The 23,062-nt window shown below is 29.3% G+C and overlaps 2 protein-coding genes across 11 annotated transcripts; both read left to right on the top strand.

Annotated features, from left to right (window-relative positions):
- Window positions 1-1,070: 1,070 nt before the first annotated feature.
- LOC100192232 (uncharacterized) lies at window positions 1,071-1,687 on the top strand. Its single transcript, XM_065804916.1, has one exon. It carries the CDS (start codon window positions 1,170-1,172, stop codon window positions 1,578-1,580), a length of 411 nt encoding a protein of 136 aa, XP_065660988.1. The 5' UTR covers window positions 1,071-1,169; the 3' UTR covers window positions 1,581-1,687.
- Window positions 1,688-13,493: 11,806 nt separating this feature from the next.
- Window positions 13,494-22,767, top strand: LOC136084608 (uncharacterized). 10 transcript variants are annotated; one of them, XM_065804913.1, is made up of 8 exons: window positions 13,494-13,558; window positions 13,999-14,138; window positions 14,242-14,298; window positions 14,434-17,985; window positions 18,081-18,183; window positions 21,226-21,260; window positions 21,394-21,463; window positions 22,739-22,767. In XM_065804913.1, exons 2-4 carry the CDS (start codon window positions 14,123-14,125, stop codon window positions 17,796-17,798), a joined length of 3,438 nt encoding a protein of 1,145 aa, XP_065660985.1. In that variant the 5' UTR covers window positions 13,494-13,558; window positions 13,999-14,122; the 3' UTR covers window positions 17,799-17,985; window positions 18,081-18,183; window positions 21,226-21,260; window positions 21,394-21,463; window positions 22,739-22,767. The 10 variants fall into 10 exon arrangements, with proteins under 10 accessions (XP_065660985.1, XP_065660986.1, XP_065660984.1 ...); XM_065804914.1 differs by lacking the exon at window positions 22,739-22,767 and having other exon boundaries at window positions 18,081-18,151; window positions 21,394-21,529; XM_065804912.1 differs by lacking the exon at window positions 22,739-22,767 and having other exon boundaries at window positions 18,081-18,161; window positions 21,394-21,529.
- The last annotated feature ends 295 nt before the right edge of the window (window positions 22,768-23,062 follow it).

Genomic DNA, 23,062 nt, shown 5'->3' with positions numbered 1-23,062 from the left:
AATAGTTCAAGTTAAAAAAGTTTGGAAAAAAGAAACCTTTTTTTTTTCAATGTTAATTTATGACATGATTATAGTTAACTTCTTGTAAACTTAATCATCATTTAGTTGCTTAACCTCTATTCATTCCGTATTAAATCTCGTCATCAACTTAGCATATTTCCGACAATAACTTTATTTGTAATCTTTAGTTGATTCCAATGAGCAAGATAAAGAGGTGGAATAGCTAATTTTTATTTTTACCGCTAATCTAAAGTTATTTATGTTTAATAACTCAATTATATTTTATTACAAAGTGAGCGTCTTTGTTTGTCGCTACTTTGAATTATCATTTCGTATTCTATTTATTGTAATGAGGGAAGCCGGCGAAAACATATTTTAATAATGAATTACATTCAGATAAATAACACGTGGGTTTTTGAAAAAAAAAATAAAATTTAACCAAATTACAAAATTATTTATTTTTTATTAAGGTAACGAATTTAAAACAAGCTTGAATTTTTAAAAAATATACGTAACTTAATGTCATGTTGACTCATTTTTTTTTAAATCGAGCATTTTAAACAACTAATCCCAAAGTTATAACTAAAATGTTTTTCTTTTAAACAGTAGCATTTTTGACCAATATTAACAAATAGAATCCAAGCAAGAAAAGTAGACGGAAGATAAGCAAAAAACAAACAAACAAATAAACAAACAAACTGTAAACAGGTAATGAAACTAACTTTTTTGCCAAAGGTTAAATATTTTATTATAATGTGCAAAAAGTTAAAAGTAAGCTTTTATATTAAATGAGTTAGACGTCTAGATGCAAATTGTAATATTTTATAATAACAAACATTAATATCGTGTTCAGAGGCGAGACTGTTTTTTTAATTTCCTGAAAATCATTTTTTTCATTGTGCGTATTTTTATAGGTTGCCTTATATGCAATAGGAGGAAATCAGTTTTAACAATAAATGTTCCTTCCTGAAACAATGAGTTCTATTTCGCTTTTGGAGGAAACAAAGTTACACAATAGAATCTATAGCAAAAGCTTTTTATTATTTATTAAAAATATGACTTTAAATTCTCTTAATCTTACATTGAAACAATCAGAAACAGAAAATCGATCTTGCTAGTTGAAAAACTGTCAACACATAAATATAAAGAAGTAAAGAACGAAGTTAAAAATGTCAAAAATAAATAAACTAACAATGTACGTGTTCTATGCATTTCTGGTTTTAAATATCTACGTGGTTTTGTCTGTCAACTCATTGCCTCTTCGCGACGATGAAGATACTGATGAAATCGATGGCGACATTAGCGAATTAGAAAATGAATATCAAACCAATCAAGTTTATGATTATAACAAATTTAAAAACCAAGCAGACTTGAAAGTCAAATCTAGAAATCACTATGCTCCTTTCATTTTTCCAGGACCTAAAGTTGGTCGTGATGTTAATTTTCACTCAGTTTTATCTCCATCCGACGAATCAAGAAAATCATTCAATACTTACTATGAAAACGGATACCAACATGATAAACCTGCATTTTTATTTAAAGGATATAAACCTGGAGATCAAACACAAAAGAATTTGTAACTTTATTTAGTTTTTTAATTACCTTTATGCTATTTATTTAATGTAATCACGTGATATTTGTATAACTTTAAAGAGTATATTTATGAAGATAAGATTAGTTCTAACTACACTTTGTTATTTTTTATTAAAAATAAAATTGAATTAAAAATGATAACTGCATTTTAATACAATACCATTTTTTATTGACAAAAAGCCATTTTTACATATATAACCCCTAAAGTTTACTGTATATCCATCAATTGCTCCATTAATTACCAAAGTAATACAGTTTAATGTACTGTCATCAATTGATGTCACGTGTGTGAATACACAGCATGCATGGCAAAGATCCAAAAATAAACACACGCAAACGCAGTTCTTGCAATTTTTTGAAAAAGTTTTGTCATACTTTTCAACTAGGTTTTCAAAAGTTAGAGTCTGTTTTAAAGTTTGTTGCATTATTTTTTATATTTCTTATCAATATCAAAGATTAACCTAATTTTTGCATAGGTTTAACATAATTAAGCTTTATAAATAAATTTAACATAGTTATCATAAATTAAAATCATTAGTGCTTTTATCGTAAAAAAAATCTTCCATGTTAGTATCACATTATTTTATATAAAAAATACCAAGCAAACATTGTTTAGTGGATTTGCTGTGGACCTATATAGGCATTTTTCAGCGTTTTATTAGAGTTTTGCTCACCGATTACTTAGTAGACCATTATTGGCCGCTATAAATAGCAGGCCGATAACTTTCCGACATGGAAATATTGGCTAGTTATTGGTTATCATTTGCTGGGAAGTTATCATTTACTTGGAGGTTATCGCTACTTTTACCACTTTTCTAATTTCTTTAAACGTCTCAGTTAATTTATCTTCTCACTATTTGTAAACATTTGTCGATAAATTTATACTTCCACATAACTTCAACATAACATTTATACTTCCACATTACCCATCTGTCGGGAAACTAGGTTTAAATCCACTGACTGTTCTTTTATGTGCTTTCGTTTAGCACCAATTCACTCTATTGGCTTTCTCTTTGTTCTATATCGCTCTCCTTCATCTCAAGACTGTACTCTTTTCGATGTTATTTTTGATCAAACTGACCAAGCTCTCTCTCTTTGTCCATCTTTAGCCAATATCGTTGTTGTTGGTGACTTTAATGCTCATCACACTGAATGGCTTGGCTCTAGTGTCATTGACTCTGCAGGCGTTTAGCTTCACAACTTTTGCCTTTCTTAATCTCTTACTCGCATAGTCAACTTTCCAACTCATTTTTCTGACAACCCGAATCATTTACTTTCTCTAATCGACTTATGTTTTGTTTCTGATTCTAGTCAGAGCTCAGTTTCTCCACATTTAACCTTACGTGCTTCTAATCAAGGTTTAATCTCTCTAAAACTATTATTTCATTCTTCTTCATCATCAGAATCCCCCTGTTATCGTACCTAAAGACAAAGCTGAACTGTTTGCTAAGAACTTTTTATTAATATTATCTCTCGATTCCACTAATTGCGTTCTACCTGATATTGCCGACAAACAGGTTAATCCATTGCTCGACATTCGTATTACTCCAGCTTCTGAATCTAAAGTGATTTGCTACTTAGACTCTTCTACAGCTTGTGGTCCGGACAACATACCTTTTGTAGTCTTGCACAAGTGTTCTCCGGAGCTGTTGTTTATACTTTCAAAACCATTTTAACAAGTGCTTATTGGAGTCTTGTTTTTCGGAATCTCTATTTTCAAAAATTCTACTTATCATAAGCAAGGTTTTTAAATCTTTAATTAACAAACACTTAATCTCTCTTCCTGAATCAAATAACTTATTTTCTGATCATCAATATGGATTTCAATCTTCTCATTATACAGCCAATTTGCTAACAGTAATAACCGATAGGTTTTATCGTACATTAAGGTGAGAGGTGAGAGGTAAGAGGTGAGAGGTGGCGAGGTTAAGGCTATCACTCTTGAAATTTCTAAAGCTTTTGATAAAGTTTGGCATGCTGGTCTTCTCCATAAGCTTTCTTCTTAAGGTGTATCAGGTAACATCTTTAAGATTATTGAATCCTTCTATTCCAATCGTAGTATAAAATTTGTCCTCGATGGACAGAGCTCTTCTTCATTACCTGTAAATTCAAGTGTTCCTCAAGGTTCTATCCTTGGGCCTATACTCTTATTAATTTACATTAACAATCTTCCAGATATTCTTACATGGAAGATGGCATAGCTTGCTGATGATACTACCATTTGTTCGTGTCTTGTTAAGAAGCCAACACTCTCTGATCGCTTTGAAGGGGCATTTGAGCTTGAAATTGATTTCACTTCTGCTACAGCATGGGGCTCACAGTGGCTAGTGAACTTCAGATAAAACCCAACTTTTTCTCAGCCAATCGTTACCGCAATAATTTAGATCTTCCTATATTTATGAATGGTATTGTACTCGACAAGTCATCTACTCTTCATCTTTTAAGATTAACTCTTACTTCCGATCTTTCTTGGAAACCATATATCAAATCAATTGCAAAATTAGCATTTGCTAAGGTTGCATCTCTTTATTGTGCTCGCCGTTTTCTTACTACGGATTCTATTCTTTATCTCTATAAATCACAAATCCGTCCTTGTATGGAATACTGTTGCAATATCTGGGGTGGATCTTCCAATGATCCCCTTTTTCTTTTAGATAAGGAGCAAAAACGCATTGTGAACATAGTTGGACCTACTCTTGCAGCCAACCTCAATTAAGTCTCATCCTTTTACTATTTCTGAGTACTCCAAAAACTTTTACTCGTCTAGTTTTTTTCCTCAAACATCATCTTTGGAATTCGCCTCCTTCATTTTGCTTTTCATAAAATTTTCATCTTTTCTCTTCCAGTAACTTCCAATTTAATATAATAGTGGTTGCTTGCAGCCTTGTTGAAAGCGAAGATGGTGGAAAAAAAAAACTTGCATATACTTATAAGCATACGTATGTCAAGCAATGAATCAACCTGCTTTCTCGGCAATATCAAGTAGAACGCAACTAGTGGAATCAAGAAATAATATTGATAAAAAAGTTCTTTGCAAACAGTTCAGCTGTGTCTTTAGGTGATATGACAAATCTGAACCATATAATATAAAAATATAAATAAATATAATATAAAAATATAAATAAATATGATATAAAAATATAAATAAATATAATATAAAAATATAAATAAATATAATATAAAAATATAAATAAATATAAAAATGTTAATGTGTATATAAAAATATATATAGCCCAACATCAACTCTTATTATTTTGTATATCCTTAAAGGATATTTTATTACGTACCTTTTAGGATATATATCCTAAAAGGTATTTAATAAAATATACTTTAGGATATACAAAATATTGCGAGTTGATGTTGATCTGTTTATATTTTTATTTATGCGCAAGAGTTGTCAAAATATGATAGGAAAAGTTTTACCACTACCCTGGAATATTGAAATAAAATAAGAAAACTCGATAAATTCAGCTCTTTGTTTACTGATACATCTTTGATGTAGAAGTATAAAAAATGTTAAATGGATGTAATCTCAGGAACATCATGGTAGCAACAGCTTTTAGTAAATTGTTAGAAAAGGTAAGGAATCGAAAGCTAAATAACTTATTTTTATGTTATTGATACTCAGAGCCGGATCCAGCTTTTTTTGGTCTTTGAGATAGCTAACTTCCAGACATGGAGCAAACTCCAAACATTTATATGTTTATACTTATATCAAATAAGGGTGCTTTGCAAAAAATTGCTATGATTGGAGGCTGGGAACAAAAAAGCCCCAAATTTTGTGCCCCCCCCCTGCCCCAAACGTGAGAGCACCAAGTTGATGAAGTATTTTTTGTACTGCTCTCAACTAGACTTATATTCATCCATAAATTTTAAGTTTCATAGTATTATCTTTCAGCGTTTAAAAATAATGACCATATAAAACTTATAACCCCCTCAAATTGAGGGGGGTTTAAACTTTATATGGTCATAATTTTTGAAAGCTAAAATATTTTACTATGAAATTTAAAATTTATCGATGAATATTAGTCTAGTTAAAAACAGTACAAAAAATAATTTATCAACTTGTTGCTCTCACGTTTGGGGCAGGGGGGGCACAAAAATTGGGGCTTTTTTGTTCCCAGCCTCCAATCATCGCAATTTTTTGCAAAGCATCCTTATTTGACATAAGTATAAACATATAAATGTTTGGAGTTTGCTCCATGTCTGGAAGTTAGCTATCTCAAAGACCAAAAAATGCTGGATCCGCCACTGATACTGCCCAAAAATTTAGATTTGGTTATTTTAACAATTTAGTGAGCAAAATAGGAAGTCTTAGTAACTAAACTGTTATTCGACGAAATTCACCTTGTCAATAAAACTCCAAACCATATTTTCAAAGTTTCAACGCACGCTTTAAACTGGTTTATGAGCTTCAAAGTTTATGACCCAGTTTAATAATAAAAAACAATAATTGTTCAAGTTTTTGTTTTTTCACTGTTTCAATGAAAAGTTGTTAAAATTTACGTAATAAAAGATTAAGATATTATAATCTGAAGCATATATTTACTACGCATTTAAGAAGAAATCCCTTTTAAAAAAATCATAAAAAGTTTGAATTTTGAATTTTTTTTCAATTAAAAATAAAATAACAAAGTTTCACTAAAATTTGCTTAATAATTGTGTTGATATAGCTTTGTTCTTTGCAGTTTATTTAAAAAGTCATAATATTATTGCTACGATACAGTGAATTTGTAAGTTGCTTTAAGTTTTAAAATGTTTTTTTTAATTAAACTGATTTTTATTATTAAAGTTGACAAAATTCTTTTTATTTATATGTCATCAAATATAAGAATAATTATGAAAAAATTAAATTTGTATTTATCTAAAACCTTATTCAAAACCATTTCACAAAAGTTCTAAAGATCTATAGTATTGTCAGGATATCAGCAATCAAATGTTAGTGAAACCAAAAAACTTCAAACAAATAACTTCTTTACATTTTTCTGATCATTTTCTTTTTCATCAAATCATTATAAAATTGTGTAAATAATTCAAGCAATAACTGATGTAGAAATTTATTATTTATACTATATTTAAATGGGTTTAACAAAAAGACGAGATTTTTAAAAGAATTTTTATTAGTTTCAGTTTCCGCCAAGCAACACAAAGCTTTCCTTTCCATACTGCTTATATACGAAAACATAAGAAAAATAATCAATTTTATATAATTAGAATCAAAAAAAAGCTTATTTTTTTATATCAACATTTATTCAATAGTGATCTCAATAACTGTGAAAAAGCCGTATAAATGTGTAAGTGGAAAATATGCCAAGGTTGAACCCGTGATAAGGATAATGGTGATGGTGATGACTTTTTTTTTTAAAACACTGAAAATAAATTAAATTGAAATAAAAAATGATATATATAAAATGACTTTAAAAATTAATGTTTTTATAAATTATACTGAGTAAAAAGGAAATTTATTTTATTTTATCAAACTATAATATAAACCAGGTATAAAAAAGGTATCGGCAGACAAACTTGTATTTTATTCTTAAAATTTTAATTTTAGATAAGTAAGAAACCTCAGTGTTAATTATGCAAAATGCAAACCATTAACGGTTGAAGTGTTCAGCAAAAAATACCTTATGGTGATTTAGAACTACGTGAGAAACGAAAGCACATTTATATAATGGGCAATAATAATAATAATAATAATAATAATAAATTTTTCGTAAATTCTGAAAGACAGTCTTATTATCTTATTTAATGAAGAAGTATGAGTAATTTGTTTCTTTAGTTACATTCGGTCCGGTTTTAAAAGTATGATTAGTTCGTATCATATTCGGTCCGGTTTTAAAAGCGAATAACAAAAGATAAACCTTCTTAACTAAGTTTTACGTAAAGGAGTATTTCGCACAACAAAAATATTTTTATTTTGTTCCGATTCAAAACTGTACATGCTATTATTCTTATCCCTGAATTTGCAATTTGTTAAGAAAAAAGCGAAATTGGTTTGTCTTTAACAGGGAATTTTCTAATTTAAGGTGGTTTTTTATGCAAAAAAAGATATGGAAAAGATAAAACTTTCAACAGTTCTTCTTTATTAATAAGATTTTTTTTACTTATTTGCAAGTTTTAGTTTTTTCTATTTATGTTTCAATTTAACATTTGTGAGTTTTTCATTTGACATTTTTTTAAAAGAATAATTTCCCTTCTTCATTCTTTTTTTTGTAAAAGTAAATCTTTTCTTAGTAAAGTTTGGGAAGTAAGAACCTTTTTTGAACGAGTTTGTGAAGTGAGTAACCTTTTTTGAACGAGTAACTATATTAATCGTCTCTATTTTTTAAATGAATTTTTTGTAATGTTTATTTTATGTGAGAAAATGTCCTGTTTTGTAATCTTTTGAAAAATGTTCTTATATGAAATATTTTTTCGAGAGAAAGTATTTCAAATACGAATGAACTAGAATCTTTTTTTTTAGTTAGTTACTATTCTAGTAAAGTATATATAATTACATTTTTTATTGTTACTTACGAATATATATATATATATATATATATATATATATATATATATATATATATATATATATATATATATATATTGAATTCATATACTTGTAGTACGATATTTACGATATGTTGAATTTCATATAGAAGGCTACGTATAAATTTTTTTGTTTTAGGTATATTTTGATATAATTATATATTTACGATATTTTGCTGACCTATAGCGGTCATACCCGAGGGGGGTGACCGCTACAGATCAGCGAAATATTGCAACTATATAATTATATCAAAATACATTTAGAATAAAAAGTTTATACCCAGTGGGCATGCGTCGTTCTTGGAGCGTTCATTAGATGTCTTACGGAGCTCTGGGCGTCCCACGGAAATATAGAGCCCACTGGTTACGCAGCCTTTTTTATCAAATTTAACAAATGTATATATATATATATATATATATATATATATATATATATATATATATATATATATATATATATATATATATATATATATATATATATATGTATATATATATATATATATATATATAAATATATATATATATATATTATAAAGAAATTTTTCAAAATTTAAGAATATGCAATTTAGTTTTTTTAAGACAATAGATATTGAAACTGATTGCATGCAAGCTATACCTGATAGTCGACGAAAGTATAGCTAATAAAGAATTTGAGAGTATGTTAAAAGTGGAGAGCATGTCTTCTTAGAGCAAAGTTTTAAAATAAATCCTTCTTTAATGAAAATATCTTGTGAGAAGCAGACTTTCTTTTTTAAATTATTTAAAAACAAAAAAAATCTTGGCGGTATGTGTATTTAATAGAATGTAATGGATAGGACAAATATGTCCTTCTGTCCTTAAAAGGTTAAAATCATAACACTCAAAGTTGAGAAACAAATTAAAAACAAATTCATATTAGTTTTCGCAAACAGTCTTTAGATAATCTTTTAGATGTTGTATATATAGTCTGTATTTTATTTATTGAACTTGATGAAGCTACCACCACTAAGTCTATTACACTTAAAATCTGATAAATTCGAAAACCTTGGAAAGGGTGTTTGTAACAAGATCCACTACCAGACATTATGTTTGAGACATGCTTCAAATAACATTAAATATTTTATAGGTACTCTTCTTCAACATAATGTTATTCCACCATAAATAAGCCAACCAGAATAACTAAAAACTCTTCTACACTACTAGCAATATAATCACCAATTTTTATAAAAACCCTATTTATACTGGTATAATTAAGACAGACTAATCAGATCATTTCGTTACTTTTCTAATTACTAAAAATATCACAATTAACAATAAGCCTTCAAAAACTATTATATACATGAGGCAGATCAATGAAAACTCCTTACAACAACTCCAAGACCTTTTAAATTATAAAATTGATCGAGACCTTATACTGAAATCAAGTGAGGCAAACAATGCCTACGAAGTATTTCTTCATCTTTTTTTAAATCAGTATGAAAATGCGTTTCCTGAGAAAAAAATTGTTATAAATACCAAGTCACTCCTATGTCCTTGGATGTCTAAGGGCCTACTAAAATCCTCGAAGAAAAAAAAAAGTTGTATAAAAAGTTCTTAAAAAATAAAACATATAAAAATGAAACAAACTATAAACATTATAAAAATATATTTGAAAAAACTAAAAAAAACTCCAAAAAACTTTATTACTCAAAGTTGTTAGTAAAAACTAACGGAAACACTGAAAAGATGTGAAAGGTAATTAAAAAAATTATTGGCAATTCAAAAAATTATGAAAAAATAATCTGCCCTAAAAAATTATAGTAGATGGTAAATTTATATACGATCAAGCAATAATTGGTGAAAGTTTGAACAGTTTCTTTCATAATATTGGGGCTAACTTAGCTGAAAGAATTCTTCTTCAAATGATTTATATTTAAAAATCTATGATAAAGTAATGGATGAATCTAAACTAGATATTTATGAGTTGCGATCAGCTATAGATAGTCTTAAAAACAACACTAGTGCAGGTTTTGATCAAATTAGCGTGCATGTTATAAAATCAGTTTTTAATATTATATAATCCTCTTTATACCACATTTTTGATCTTTTTATTAAATCAGGTACTGTTCCAGAAAAACTAAAAATTGCACGAGTCTCACCTATTTTTAAATCTGGTGATGACACAAATTCTTCTAATTATGGGCCAATATCGGTTCTGCCATGCTTTTCTAAGTTACTCAAACGCATAATGTATAAAAGGCTTAACAGCTACTTAACGATAAACAACATATTGTTCAACAAGCAATTTGGTTTAAAAAAAATCACTCAACCGATCACGCTTTGACCGAGTTAGTAACTCATGTAACAAATGCCTTCAATGATGATTGTTTGACATTAGAAGTTTTTATTGATCTGTCTAAAGCCTTTGACACCGTCAATCATGTCATTCTTCTTAAAAAACTTGAACGTTATGGAATAAAAAACAATAACTTACTTTGGTTCAAAGAATATCTATCTAGCAGAAAACAGCTTATACAATATGAAACAGGTAAAACGTCTAAAAATATATTGACATGCGGAGTTCCTCAAGGCTCGATTTTTGGGACCGCTATTATTTTCACTTTAAATAAATGATTTATCTTTTTCATCAAACTTATTAAATTTATTTTATTCGCGGATGACTCCAACCTGTTTTATTCACATAGGGATATTAAAACGCTTTTTACAGTGGTTAATGAAGAGTTAAACTAAGTAAACGAATGGTTTACATGTAATAAACTATCGCTTAACGTAACAAAAACTAAGTATATATTATTATTATTTCATTATTACTAAGTATATATTATTATTATTTCATTATTACTATTTCATAAACAAAATAAAACGGATAATCTTCCCCTAAAATTACCTGATCTGAAAATAAATAAAATAAATATTACTAGACAAACATTTGTAAATTTCTAAGGTGTTATTTTAGATAAAAATTCATCTTGGAAGACTCATATAAGCCCTCTGGAAAGAAAACTTTCAAGAAATATTGCAATATTATAAGCATTAAAATTAGGAGATGGTGATTCTTCTTCTTTTAATGATGTTGTTGCATTAAAATTGTATAAAGCAAAACCATTCTTAAACATTAGGTCTTTAAATATTTATATTTTTCTTTTAAACATAGTTATTTAACTTACGGAAATATTGTATGGGCAAGCACAAATTACACAAAATTGAAAAAAATTTATTCAAAACAAAAACATGCTTGCCGTTGCTCATTTCTTGTTGCTCCAAATTGTATTTGGAGCAACAAGAAATATGCCTTGCGAGTCACTTCTAAGAAGCTTGGATCATTAAACGTCTACAAAATTAATATACATTTAGTCTTACAATTCATGTATAAAATAAAACACGAACTATCTCCAACAATATTTAATCAGTATTTTAGTAAAATAAGCCATAAATACCCCACCAGATTTTCCGGAAACAATTTTGTAACTCCAAAATTTTATCTAAAGTTATGTTCTTATTCTATTCAGTACCGGGGACCTTTTTTATGGAAAAGTTTTAAACAGATTGTTCATAATAAAAAACAAACACTTCCGCAATTCAAAGCTAATTTAAAATATCATTTAGTAAATATGGATTGTAATATTCTAAATATTGCCAGTCTTTTTTAGAAGTTATCAAAATAAATTTATAATAATACATTAACTTAAACAACTTTAACATGTTAACTACCAAAAAACTAAAAATAATAAGAGGATCAACTATTATTATTAAGAATATCAATGTCTTTATCACACTTCTTTAAAAATGTTTTATTTTTGAATATTTAGTCTTGAAGTTTAGTTTCATTTAATCTAAACATGCAGTATCTTTTTGTAAATTATCTTACATTTATTTTACTTTTGACACTTTTATATATTTTATGTTGTTGTGGATGGAATTTTATTTATTTTATTAAAATGTGGGTTGAGTTTTAATCATTTTATTATAAAAACGACAATACGAGGCAACATGTATATATATGTATGTGTGTATGTGTCATGTGCGTATGTGTGTATGCATATACACATATATATTTATAGATTTCATATCTTTCTTAACTAGGTTAACTTTTAATTTTTTAGTACTTTTTTGTTTCTTAACTTCTTATACTTGACTCTTTGTAAAGATTTTTTAATATATTACGGACTTACGAAAAATACGATTGTAATGGGGCTCGGTGATAAGGCTAATTGATGCCTTCTTCTTGCTCCAGCCATTTCCTTTTGTTATATTTGTACGTTGTATATATTCTTAACGGCGAAATAAATGAAACTACTACTACTGTTATAAAAAATTACTTTCTTGGTTTTCCATTGTGCTCTATGCTTTCAATAGCCTACTCTGCATTATTTATTAAAAGTAGAAAAAAAACATTAAAAGCAATCAGAATCCGAACTTTTAATTAATTCAACATTTTAATTTACTTAATTACAAAAAAAGGGCAGTTTTTAAGGTGGCTTCACAGGAAATAAAAGGTGTAAAATTAAAAAAAAAAAAATTAAAAACTTCTAATGTCAAGAAAAATTGTTTGATTTTTGAGAAATTTAACAATGCTGAAAATGATATAACTATTTTTTTAATAATTTTAATTTTTAATCAACTATTTTGCATTTTGCAGGTATGATATAGAGTACCTTCCTTGGCAACGCCTATAGCAACGGAAAAAAGCAGTATGAAAACTTTTGTTTAACCACTGTTTTGGTACGTCTTCGTGTTCTGCAATAATAAAAGATTTAGTTTAGAGGCTAACTATGTTCAGTTTTAAAAATAAAAGCGTTTTACTTAATGAAATTGCATAATTGCACGATCATTTGATGAGTATATTATTTCAGTATACTTTTATAGTATTTGTATTTTGTAAATATATTTGTATACTAAAATAGCATAATGTTATCGGATTATACTAGTAGAAATCAATTACTATGCCTTGAGTAAAGTTAAACTCTACTTTAAACGCATTTAAAGAAATTATGCTTGTAATCTACAATGTAGACCTACATGTAGTTTACAAGACTTTATATATTTTTATTTCTTTTAATATGTTTAAAGTTAAATCTAACTTTACTTAGACATAGTTTATCCTTTACTTAAGGCTATGCTACAGTATAGGAAGATATTGATAAATATTTTTTTTGAAGCTAAAAATTGTCTTTCCTATTATAATAGCGATTCCACGGCTTAACAAAAAACATTTGACGTTTGACAAAAAACACGTAATTTTCATAAACTTTGCTCTGTTATATCTTTTTGTATGGTTAAGCTAGCGCCTTGAGGTTTTTTGCATCAGTTAGTGTTACTCAATTTCTTTGCAACCGTATATAGAAAGTATTAAGCTTTGTGTGGCTTCATTTATATATTACCCATATCTTGAGACCACTTTTCATAAAAAAACTTGCCGCGGGAACGTTTTTTTAAAACGAAGCTTTTGAAGGTAAGGATTCCTAAGATCTTAAACACATCTAATTTTTATGAAACTTTCCATATTTATTAAGAAAAGGACGGGGAATCTAATGGAATCTGGACGTTTTTTAACATTTATACAAAAAATTTTAGTTCTCAGCGTTTAAAAACTTCAAGGTTGATTTATATAAAAAAAAAGTGTTTTTGAAAAACGTCCAGGTGGAAATTGCAAGTTTAGCCTTTCCTCTATTTAAAACAAGTATTTACTTAAGTTTACCTAAAGAATTGGTACTTAGGATTTGCATATATAAATTATGTGTATATATATATGCTTTTGTTCGCGTATTTAATGACGTTATCTGTTTTGATTTTTGCGTTTGTTTTGGTTAGATTATGAAAATTAAATTGAAAGTGAAAGTATAATTCTTAAAATTTTAATCAAATGAAAATACATCTTTTCCTTTTTCCCAGGTAAAAGGTCTGCATTCTTCAAGAAAGTTAAAATCTTGATTTTTACTATTTTAACTACAGGTTGCTCTTATTTAAACTGTTTTTTTCAAAACAAAAACCTGAAAATAGTATTCAACAAAAGCTTATGAAAATGGAGTTGTGTAAGAAATTTATTATATCTTTTTATATTTATTTGCCTCTATTTGTTTGTTGATTAAATACTATGAACTCTTGTAATAATTATTTTAATTCCTTTTTTTTTAGGTGTTGACATTAACAATAGTCTCACCAAAATGGTTGCTCCATCTATAAGTCAAGAAAGTAAGTCAAAATTTTAAATTAGGAATACTGTAGCACAAATTTTTTTCATTTTATTAATTCAATTTATTAGAACCAAAATAATCCACCCCTTATTTTTCTTTATGTCACTTAAATTAAGTTTAATTTTAATTTTAGTATCTGACACTGTTATGGATTATCTTAATATTAATGGAGGCATTGTATCCCTCAAAAATCCAGATTTGGTTTTAACCAATCGCCATTTTTTACAAATTTGTAAAGAAAAAGATAAATTTAACTTGACATGGCCAAATCTTTCAGTATTTTTTACATCCTTGTTTAAATACCCTATATCTAGAGTTATGCTGATCAAGTGCCTTCAAAAGTCAAAAGATTTTATTGCAAAAGTAAATCGTGCCAAAAATTTTGATTTAAGAAAGTATTTTTTAAGCTCTGCTTTATCTTTTATTGGTGCTTTTCCGGATGTTGTTGGTTTGTCACCTTCTAATGCTTGTTCTACCCCAACTTCTATCCACAATAGTGATATTGTTCCAAATCAAATTACTGTTTCTGTATCTTCTGATTTGAACTTGCAAATTGCTAATGATGATTTTTTGTGTTCTGTTACCCCAAACTCTATTGTATACACCCCTTTAGGAAATGATTCTGAAAATTTTCTTCTTGAAGCGCAAGTTAATGAAGTGAATCTGCCAGTTTCCAATTCAGATAAAAAACTACCTATATTATCAGGTGATTTGGCCTATCAAATAAAAAAATACAAACAGAGAATTAATTATCTTAAATTACAAAACAGACAAATTAATAAAAGATGTAATGAATATAAAAGAAAATATCAAGCAATCTTGTCAAAATATAATGTCAGAAATGTCAACAAAAGAGAAGTTAGAAAGGATTGTAGGATTAACCAATTGTTGCAAAAAAATTTTAGATTAGAAAAAGAAATTGATTTGGCTAGAAAACGTTCACAATCAGATAGACAAAAGGCATGGTATTTTAAGAAAAAAATTGAAAACACTGTTTTGAAAACATCTGATGAAGCGAATGACTCAATCTTAAAGGAGAGTTTAAATTACTTTGAAAATCTTTCAGAAGAGCTGAAGGAAAGAGTTAACTTTTTTGAAAAAAATGTAATTGATGTTTTTGAAGGAGGTAGATATAATGATGAAATTCGCTCTGTATATTATGACCTTTTAAGTAAAAATGTTTCTGTTAACAATGTTGAATCAGTTATCAGAACTGTACTACAAAAAATGGCTGGAATTTCATGTGGCACACTTCCAAAAAAATCTTTGGCTGCTGAATTTTTTAGTGAAATGAACCTTTTATCAAAAGCACAGGTTAGAGAGGCTATATTGGATAGTACACACAATGTTCTTCATACAGATGGCACAAAGTATAATTTTAGAGAGATTGGTAGTTTTCAAGTCACAACGTCATCTGGAAGCTACACGTTTGGGATAGAAGATATGTTTTCAGGCGAGGCACAATCTTATTTTGGAGAGCTAAAAAATTTACTCACTGATATGTCTCAGATATTTTCTCCTGAAAAAGAAAACTATGAGGATGATCTTCGGAAGCTTATTTTTTCATTCAAATCTTTGATGACAGATCGCACCATAGTTAATTCAAGTTTTTTTAGCCAATTTAAACATTGGAGAGAAGCAATTTTGCCTTTTGTTGTTGAAAACTATGAACTACTTCCTTTAAATGAAAAATTAAAAATTTCTCAAATGCATCATGTTTTTTGTGGCTTACATGTTATCCATAATTTAGGAATATATGCAGAAAAAGCAATCATAGAATGGGAAAAAGTGGTTGAGCAGGAAGGTAGTGTTCATGGTGGTTTTATAAATTCTCAAAACTCACGTACCTTTGATATTTTGTATGAACTTTCAAAACTTACAAGCTATAGACATGGCGATCAACGGAACGGGAAAGCTGATGAATGGAGGGCATTTTTGCGTAAAAAGTTTTCAAAAAATTTTATGGTTTCATTTCTGCATCATCGGTTTAACATTATATTTTTACTTGGTGGAGCAACGTATTTTCATAAAGATCATCTTAAAGAATTTGTTTTTAATCTTGATGGTTCAAATTTCCTTCATGAATCAATTAGGCATGATATTGACAACATAATTTTTCATGCTTCAACCAGAGCTCTGGGAATTTTTAATAAACTGATATCAGGACCTCTTTTTCGTATTATTGAAGAAGAAGGTCATATTTTTTCTTTAAATACCGTTTGGTCGCAAATGTTTAATTATTTTGTTTGTTGTTCTTCTGATGCATCAATAATGTTAAGTGGTTCTACATTTTTTGATGTCAAATATCTCACTAAGGATGAATTGTTTGATTGTTTGTTTTTTAACTGTAATGACCCACTTTTGGATGCCTTAACACAAGAATGTCTTGAAGTTATATGTTGTTCGTGTTCAGTTATGATCCAGAGTCAGTTAAGAGACCAATTGCCTGGAGGGAAATATCACAATCCAGATGTTGGTGTCCTTGAGGAAACTCAAAACTGTCCGCGTACTAACATTGTGTCTGAATGTGGCTTTGCTTCTTATGACCGCAGGTTAAAAATGAAACCTAACATGACAACAGTAGCTGCAGCTGGTGTCATCATGTTTAACAATAACAAAACAGCTGATTGGATATATGGGAAATCCCAGGAAGAATTGGCAAGGCTAGTTTTACTAGCAAGGCGAAATAGAAAAGGATATATCAGAAAGTACAGAGAAAAAAAAGCAAATATATTGCAGTACAAAATCGATGAGATGGACAAGCGCAACTTAGAAAAGGAAATAAAGGAGCAAAAGGCAAGCGAAGAAAAAGAGTTTTTGACAACAGAAATTGGGAAGGATGGTGGTTTAATTTTGTGTAAAGAGGATTTTGAGCAAATCTTAGGTACTGAAAATGAAATTGTAATGAAGTTGCAAAGACAAATTAAATTTCGAAAAAAAGTACTACAGCAAAAATTTCCAGAAAAGTGGCTACAGTTAGGAGAAAAGGTAAAAGGTGAAAATTACAAAAAATTTGGTATAGAGGCGTTAAAAACAAACCTGCTATCAATTTTTAAGTTTTTAAAAGATGCTCCAGAACAACGAGCAAATACAATAAAATGTTCAGTCATCAGACAGAATAATGAAAGACAAGAAATGTTGTTAACATTAAAAAAAAAGGTCAGATTAGAGGGTGACACTAGATTATTAATGGAAACTAGAAAAATAATAAGAGCAGGCACATCAAAGGGAGGGGTTCCAAAGTTTTTAGGAAAAAGAATTAAACATAAAATGGTAGATGAAGGTGGAAAGGATGTATGGTATTCAGGGCTCGTAGTAAGTGTTTTAGATGACAATGAATTTGATGATGAATGCGAGTTTGAGATACTATATGACGGATTTGAGGATAAATACGATATCGAGTTAGTCAAAGAGTGGAGGATGAAATGTGTTGTGATAGAGGGAAAGGCTGATGGTTATGTGGAGGGCGAAATTCGAAAAAAACAAAAATGTTGTTAATATTGTTTTTGACGCAATGTCAATTCAACTTCAATTTATTGCATTTATATTTGCTATTATTATTATTCAATTTAATGTCTTTATGTTTGTAATCTGTTTGGTCATCTGGAGCAGTGTTTGCGCACCCACAATTCTTTATATGTATATTTGATTTCTGTTGGACCTCTGCAGCCATGACAACATACTGGTAAGTTATGTTTTCTATTTTTGCGCTGATGTACCATTAATATATCTATCCTTGTGTTTAGGTATTTGTGAGTCATTATATGTATATTTTTGTAGGTGCATCTACAAGTCATAATATGAATACCTGTCTTCTGTTCACCTCTACAGCGGTGTTGATCTACTGATTAGTAATTATTTGTATGTTTGTGTTTATGCACCCGTAAGTCATTATATGTATGTTTGTGTTTATGTACCCGTCAGTCATTATATGTATGTTTGTGTTTATGTACCCGTCAGTAATTTTGTGTATGTTTGTGTTCTGTTGGACCTCTGGAGCGGTGTTGACGCATCCGTAAGTCACTATATGTATGTTTGTGTTTATGTACCCGTCAGTCATTTTGTGTATGTTTGTGTTCTGTTGGACCTCTGGAGCGGTGTTGACGCACCCGTAAGTCAATATATATATGTTTGTGTTTATGTACCCATCAGTCATTATGCGTATGTTTGTGTTCTGTTGGACCTCTGGAGCGGTGTTGACGCACCCGTAAGTCACTATATGTATGTTTGTGTTTATGTACCCGTCAGTCATTATGTGTATGTTGGTGTTCTGTTGGACCTCTGGAGCGGTGTTGACGCACCCGTAAGTCACTATATGTATGTATGTGTTTATGTACCAGTTAGTCATTATGTGTATGTTTGTGTTCTGTTGGACCTTTGGAGCGGTGTTGACGCACCCGTAAGTCAATATATGTAAGTTTCTGTTTATGTACCTGTAAGTCATTATATGTATGTCTATGTTCTGTTGGAATTGTATGTATGTCTGTGTTCTCTGGTACAGCATTCATGCACGCGTAAGTCATTATATGTATATTTATGTTTTGTTAAAGAAAAAAAAAGTTTTTAGACCATGAAGGAACATATACAGTAAAATGATGCTGAATGATTACTCACACAAATAAGAATTTTTGTAGCACTTAGGGACAGTCACAGTAAAAGGATGAGACCTAATTGAATGATAAGTAATAAAAGAATGAATTTTAGCAGATGGCATAAGAGACACTAGCTCCTTAAAACATCACCCTTTATAGTATTTGTAGAAAAGAGTAAGAGAAGCAACACTATGACAGTGCGACAATGGTTGGCTACAGCGGCAGGTCTTGGTATTCTATAATTATTTTTATTTTTAATTTTTGTTAATAAACTTGTGTCACCCTCTAATATGAGGTTTTGTTAACAACATTTCTCTTTTCTTTTTGATTTTTTTTTCGAAATTTATTTGTCTTTGCAACTTTATTACAATTTCAGTCACAATAAAAGGATAAGACTTAATTGAATGACGAGTAACACGAGAATGAATTTCAGTAGATGGCACAAGAGACGCTAGCTCTTTAGAGCAGTGCCCATTATAGTATTTGTAGAAAAGAGGAAAATAGAAAGAGAAGCAACATTACGACGATGTGATAATGGTTGGAGGTTGGCTGCAAGAGCAGGTCCAACTATGTTTACAATGCATTTTTGAACCTTGACTAAAAGAGAAAGGGCATTATTGGAAGATCCGCCCCAGATGGGGCAACAGTATTCCATACTAGGAAGGATTTGAGATTTATAGAGATAAAGAATAAAATCCGGAGTAAGAAAGTGTTGAGCTCAATAAAGAGATGCAACCTTAGCAGATGCTAATTTTGCAATGGATTTGATATACAGTTTCCAAGAAAGATAGGAAGTAAGAGCTAATCCTAGAAGACGAAGGGTAGATGACTCATGGAGTACATTACTGTTAATAAATATAGGAAGATCTAGATTATGGAGATAACGATTAGCTGAAAAAATTATGTTTTCTTTGAGTTAAAGTTCACCAGCCACTGTGAGCCTAATGCTGTAGCAGAAGTGAGATCCTTTTTAAGCTCAAATGCCTTCTTCAAGCAATCAGAGAGTGTTGCGTTCTTATCAAGGCAGGAATAAATGGTAGTATCAGCTGTAAAATGAGGCGATTGAAATCCATAGTGATGATCAGAAAGTAAGTTATTAGATTCAAGAGGAGAGCATAAGTGTTTGTTAATTAAAGACTCAAAACCCTTGCTTATAATTAGACCATTAGATATATCTACCTTCTTCAAAAACGTCAATTACATGTTACAAATTAAAATGTCTTTATTTGATAGGTGAAATCACCAAGTAATATAGGTAGTATCCAAATTAGAAACTGGAAGATTCACTTGATTAAATTGCGTTTTAATAAGAAAGTTTTTAGAACCATTTCCTAAAGGGATGTATGCAATAGAAGTTGGGGTAACAGCATGAAAAGTCATCATTAGCAATTTTCAAAATTAAATCAGAAGGTACAACAACAGTAATTTGATTGGGAACAATTTTACTATTGTGGATAGAAGTAGGGGTAGAGCAAGCATCAGAAGGTAACTACTTTTAAAGTTGGAAGTTACTGGAAGAGCCTAGATGAAGTTTATATATATATATATATATATAAATATTTTTTTTTTTTGTTATTCACCTCCTCAAGGCCAAGAAGGCCACTACAGATGAGGAGGCTACTTAATAGTGGTTATAACCCTCTCTCAACTCTATAACTCCGAAACACGAACCTCGATGAACAAGGCCGCTGCTCGGAGAAACTAGTTGAGCGCAGTACTACCAGGGGCGTGGTAGGGATCGAACTCGGAACCTCTCGCTTATGAAGCGAGCGTTTTACCACAACACCACTACTGCATATATAGCTAGATAACAATTAACAGACAACTTAAAAAATTGCAAAAAGATGGGTAAGTCCATAATGCCAGACTTTATCAAAAGCCTTTGAGATCCAGAGCAGTAGAATTTGCCTAACCACCTCTATGTAATGCTATGTAGTACCATTCTGTAACAACAGTTAGCAAGTCAGTTCTTAAACAAGATGATTGAAATCCATTTGTTTCTTATGTCATCTGCAAATAGAGCCACCTTTAAGCTTTTCAGGATGATCACTAGTTTTGGTTAAAAGTTAACCCATTACTTAGTGACACAAGTGTGACTTAGGAGCGTTTAGTGCCACAGGGTCTGTGTGTTTTGTGATTGTGATGTTATTGTTGTGATGTTTTGTGTTGATAGACAACTTGGCTTACCTTCTCGATGGTGTCTATTGTTAAAAATGATTATTAGTTTGTTTCGTTACTGAAACTTGCTACTTCCAATCATTCACTAAAAGCCAAGAAATAAGTTTTAGAATAAAAACATTTTTCTATGTTATTTTCATTTTTTTTTATCTTAGGCGTTTTCATAGGTTCACATAAGCAATCTTAAAGAGTAAGTTTCTTATTTTATACTTATTTAGTTTTAAATGTTTTTAATTTATATATTTCTAAAATGAATTAACAAAATATTTTTAACACGTTATTGTGTATCTGTGTTTCTAATAATAATATTTTTACATTTTTAGATATAATTTCTGCTGTTATACCTGCCTATTGCAGTTGTAAGTACTCCAAATTTCAGAAAGTTCGTTTGCTGTAAGTTATTTTCATTAAAAATTAAATTTTAACTTTATTGAAGAAACTTCTGTTTGTTAAATAGGTTATTCTGAATAATTTCGACAGATTTTAATGCCCTTTTGTAGTAATTTACTGACCGGTCTGTAAATTATACAATAATTTCAAAATGATGTATGATTTGGATTCCATGATTCCTTTATGCATATTTGTATGGTGTAATTATAATAAAACCCCAAATTTTATTTTCCAAAACTAAGTAAATAAGTGAAAACCATCAGTCTGTAAAATAGATGATTCTGGTTAATCTCGTCAGATGAATAAAAATGGGACCATTATGAAAAATTTCGAATCAAATTTAATAACGGTTGAAAAATATCAAATATATTCAAAGTCGGTATGCCCAGTTGGTTTGTGTAGCCCTTTTGCAGTAATTTACTGACCGGTCTGTAAATTATACAATGATTTCAAAATGATGTACTATTTGGATTCCATGGTTCCTTTATGCACATTTGTATAGTGTTATTATAATATAACCCCAAATTTTATTTTCTAAAACTAAGTAAATAAGTGAAAACCCTCAGTCTGTAAAATAGATGATTCTGGTAAATCTCGTCAGTTGAACAAAAAAATTTTGGGGTATTTTATTTTCTTATAGTTGTTGGATCACTATTGAAAATTTAAAGTCAAATGTAATAATGGTTAAAAAGTTATTCTAAAGTTAATATGACACCAAAACTAAGTAAATAAGTTAAAACCCACAGTCTGTAAAATAGACAAATCTGGACTATCCCGACTGAGTTAAATAAAAATATTTTGGTATTTTATTTTCTTATAGTTGGTGAATCAACATGGAAAATTTCAAGTCAAATGTAATAACGGTTCAAGAGTTATTCAAGAGTTAATATGACACCAAAACTAAGTAAATAAGTAAAAACCCTCAGTCTGTAAAATAGACAGTTCTGGGCAATCCCGACAGAATTTAAAAAATTTTTTTTTGTATTTTCTTTTCTTATAGTTGTTGAATCATTATGGAAAATTTCAAGTCGAATGTAATAACGGTTCAAAAGTTATTCAAAAGTCAATATGATCCAAAAATACTCTCTTTTTCGGTGCCATAACACTGCAAATTTTCCATACTTAAGCCCTATACCTTTCGTCAAAAAATCATCAATTTTTGCACTACAAAAAATTCAATAACTTTGGATCCGCTTAACTTCAAAGGTCGAATGACCCCTCATTTTTTAAGTCAGGTCAAGCTCTATACGATGATATAAATTATATATGTTTTTTTAGATTATAAAAAAATCGTCTGGAATGGCTAATTATAATTTATTTGAAGATTTATTTATTATTGTAAAATGGCTCCATAGCAAACTTACATGCTTATGTCTTTTTTATATTAAGCCAATGTAAGACATAATATTAAAAAAATCTGCAGATTTTTAAATGACCTTTATACATGCTATTTAAAAGTATCTTTGTTATGATTTTTAAATGTGAGTGCCAATGCCCTTTCATTAACTTTGAAAATATGTCTCACTCATTTTAGAGCTTTTTATAAAATTAAACATATGATTTTGCAATGAAAATAAAATTATAATATTTTATTCTTTTTTT

Source organism: Hydra vulgaris, chromosome 09 (assembly GCF_038396675.1).
Source record: "Hydra vulgaris chromosome 09, alternate assembly HydraT2T_AEP".
Lineage (NCBI taxonomy): Eukaryota > Metazoa > Cnidaria > Hydrozoa > Anthoathecata > Hydridae > Hydra > Hydra vulgaris.
Note: the sequence above shows the minus strand (reverse complement) of the source record. Positions and strands in the feature narration are given on the sequence as shown.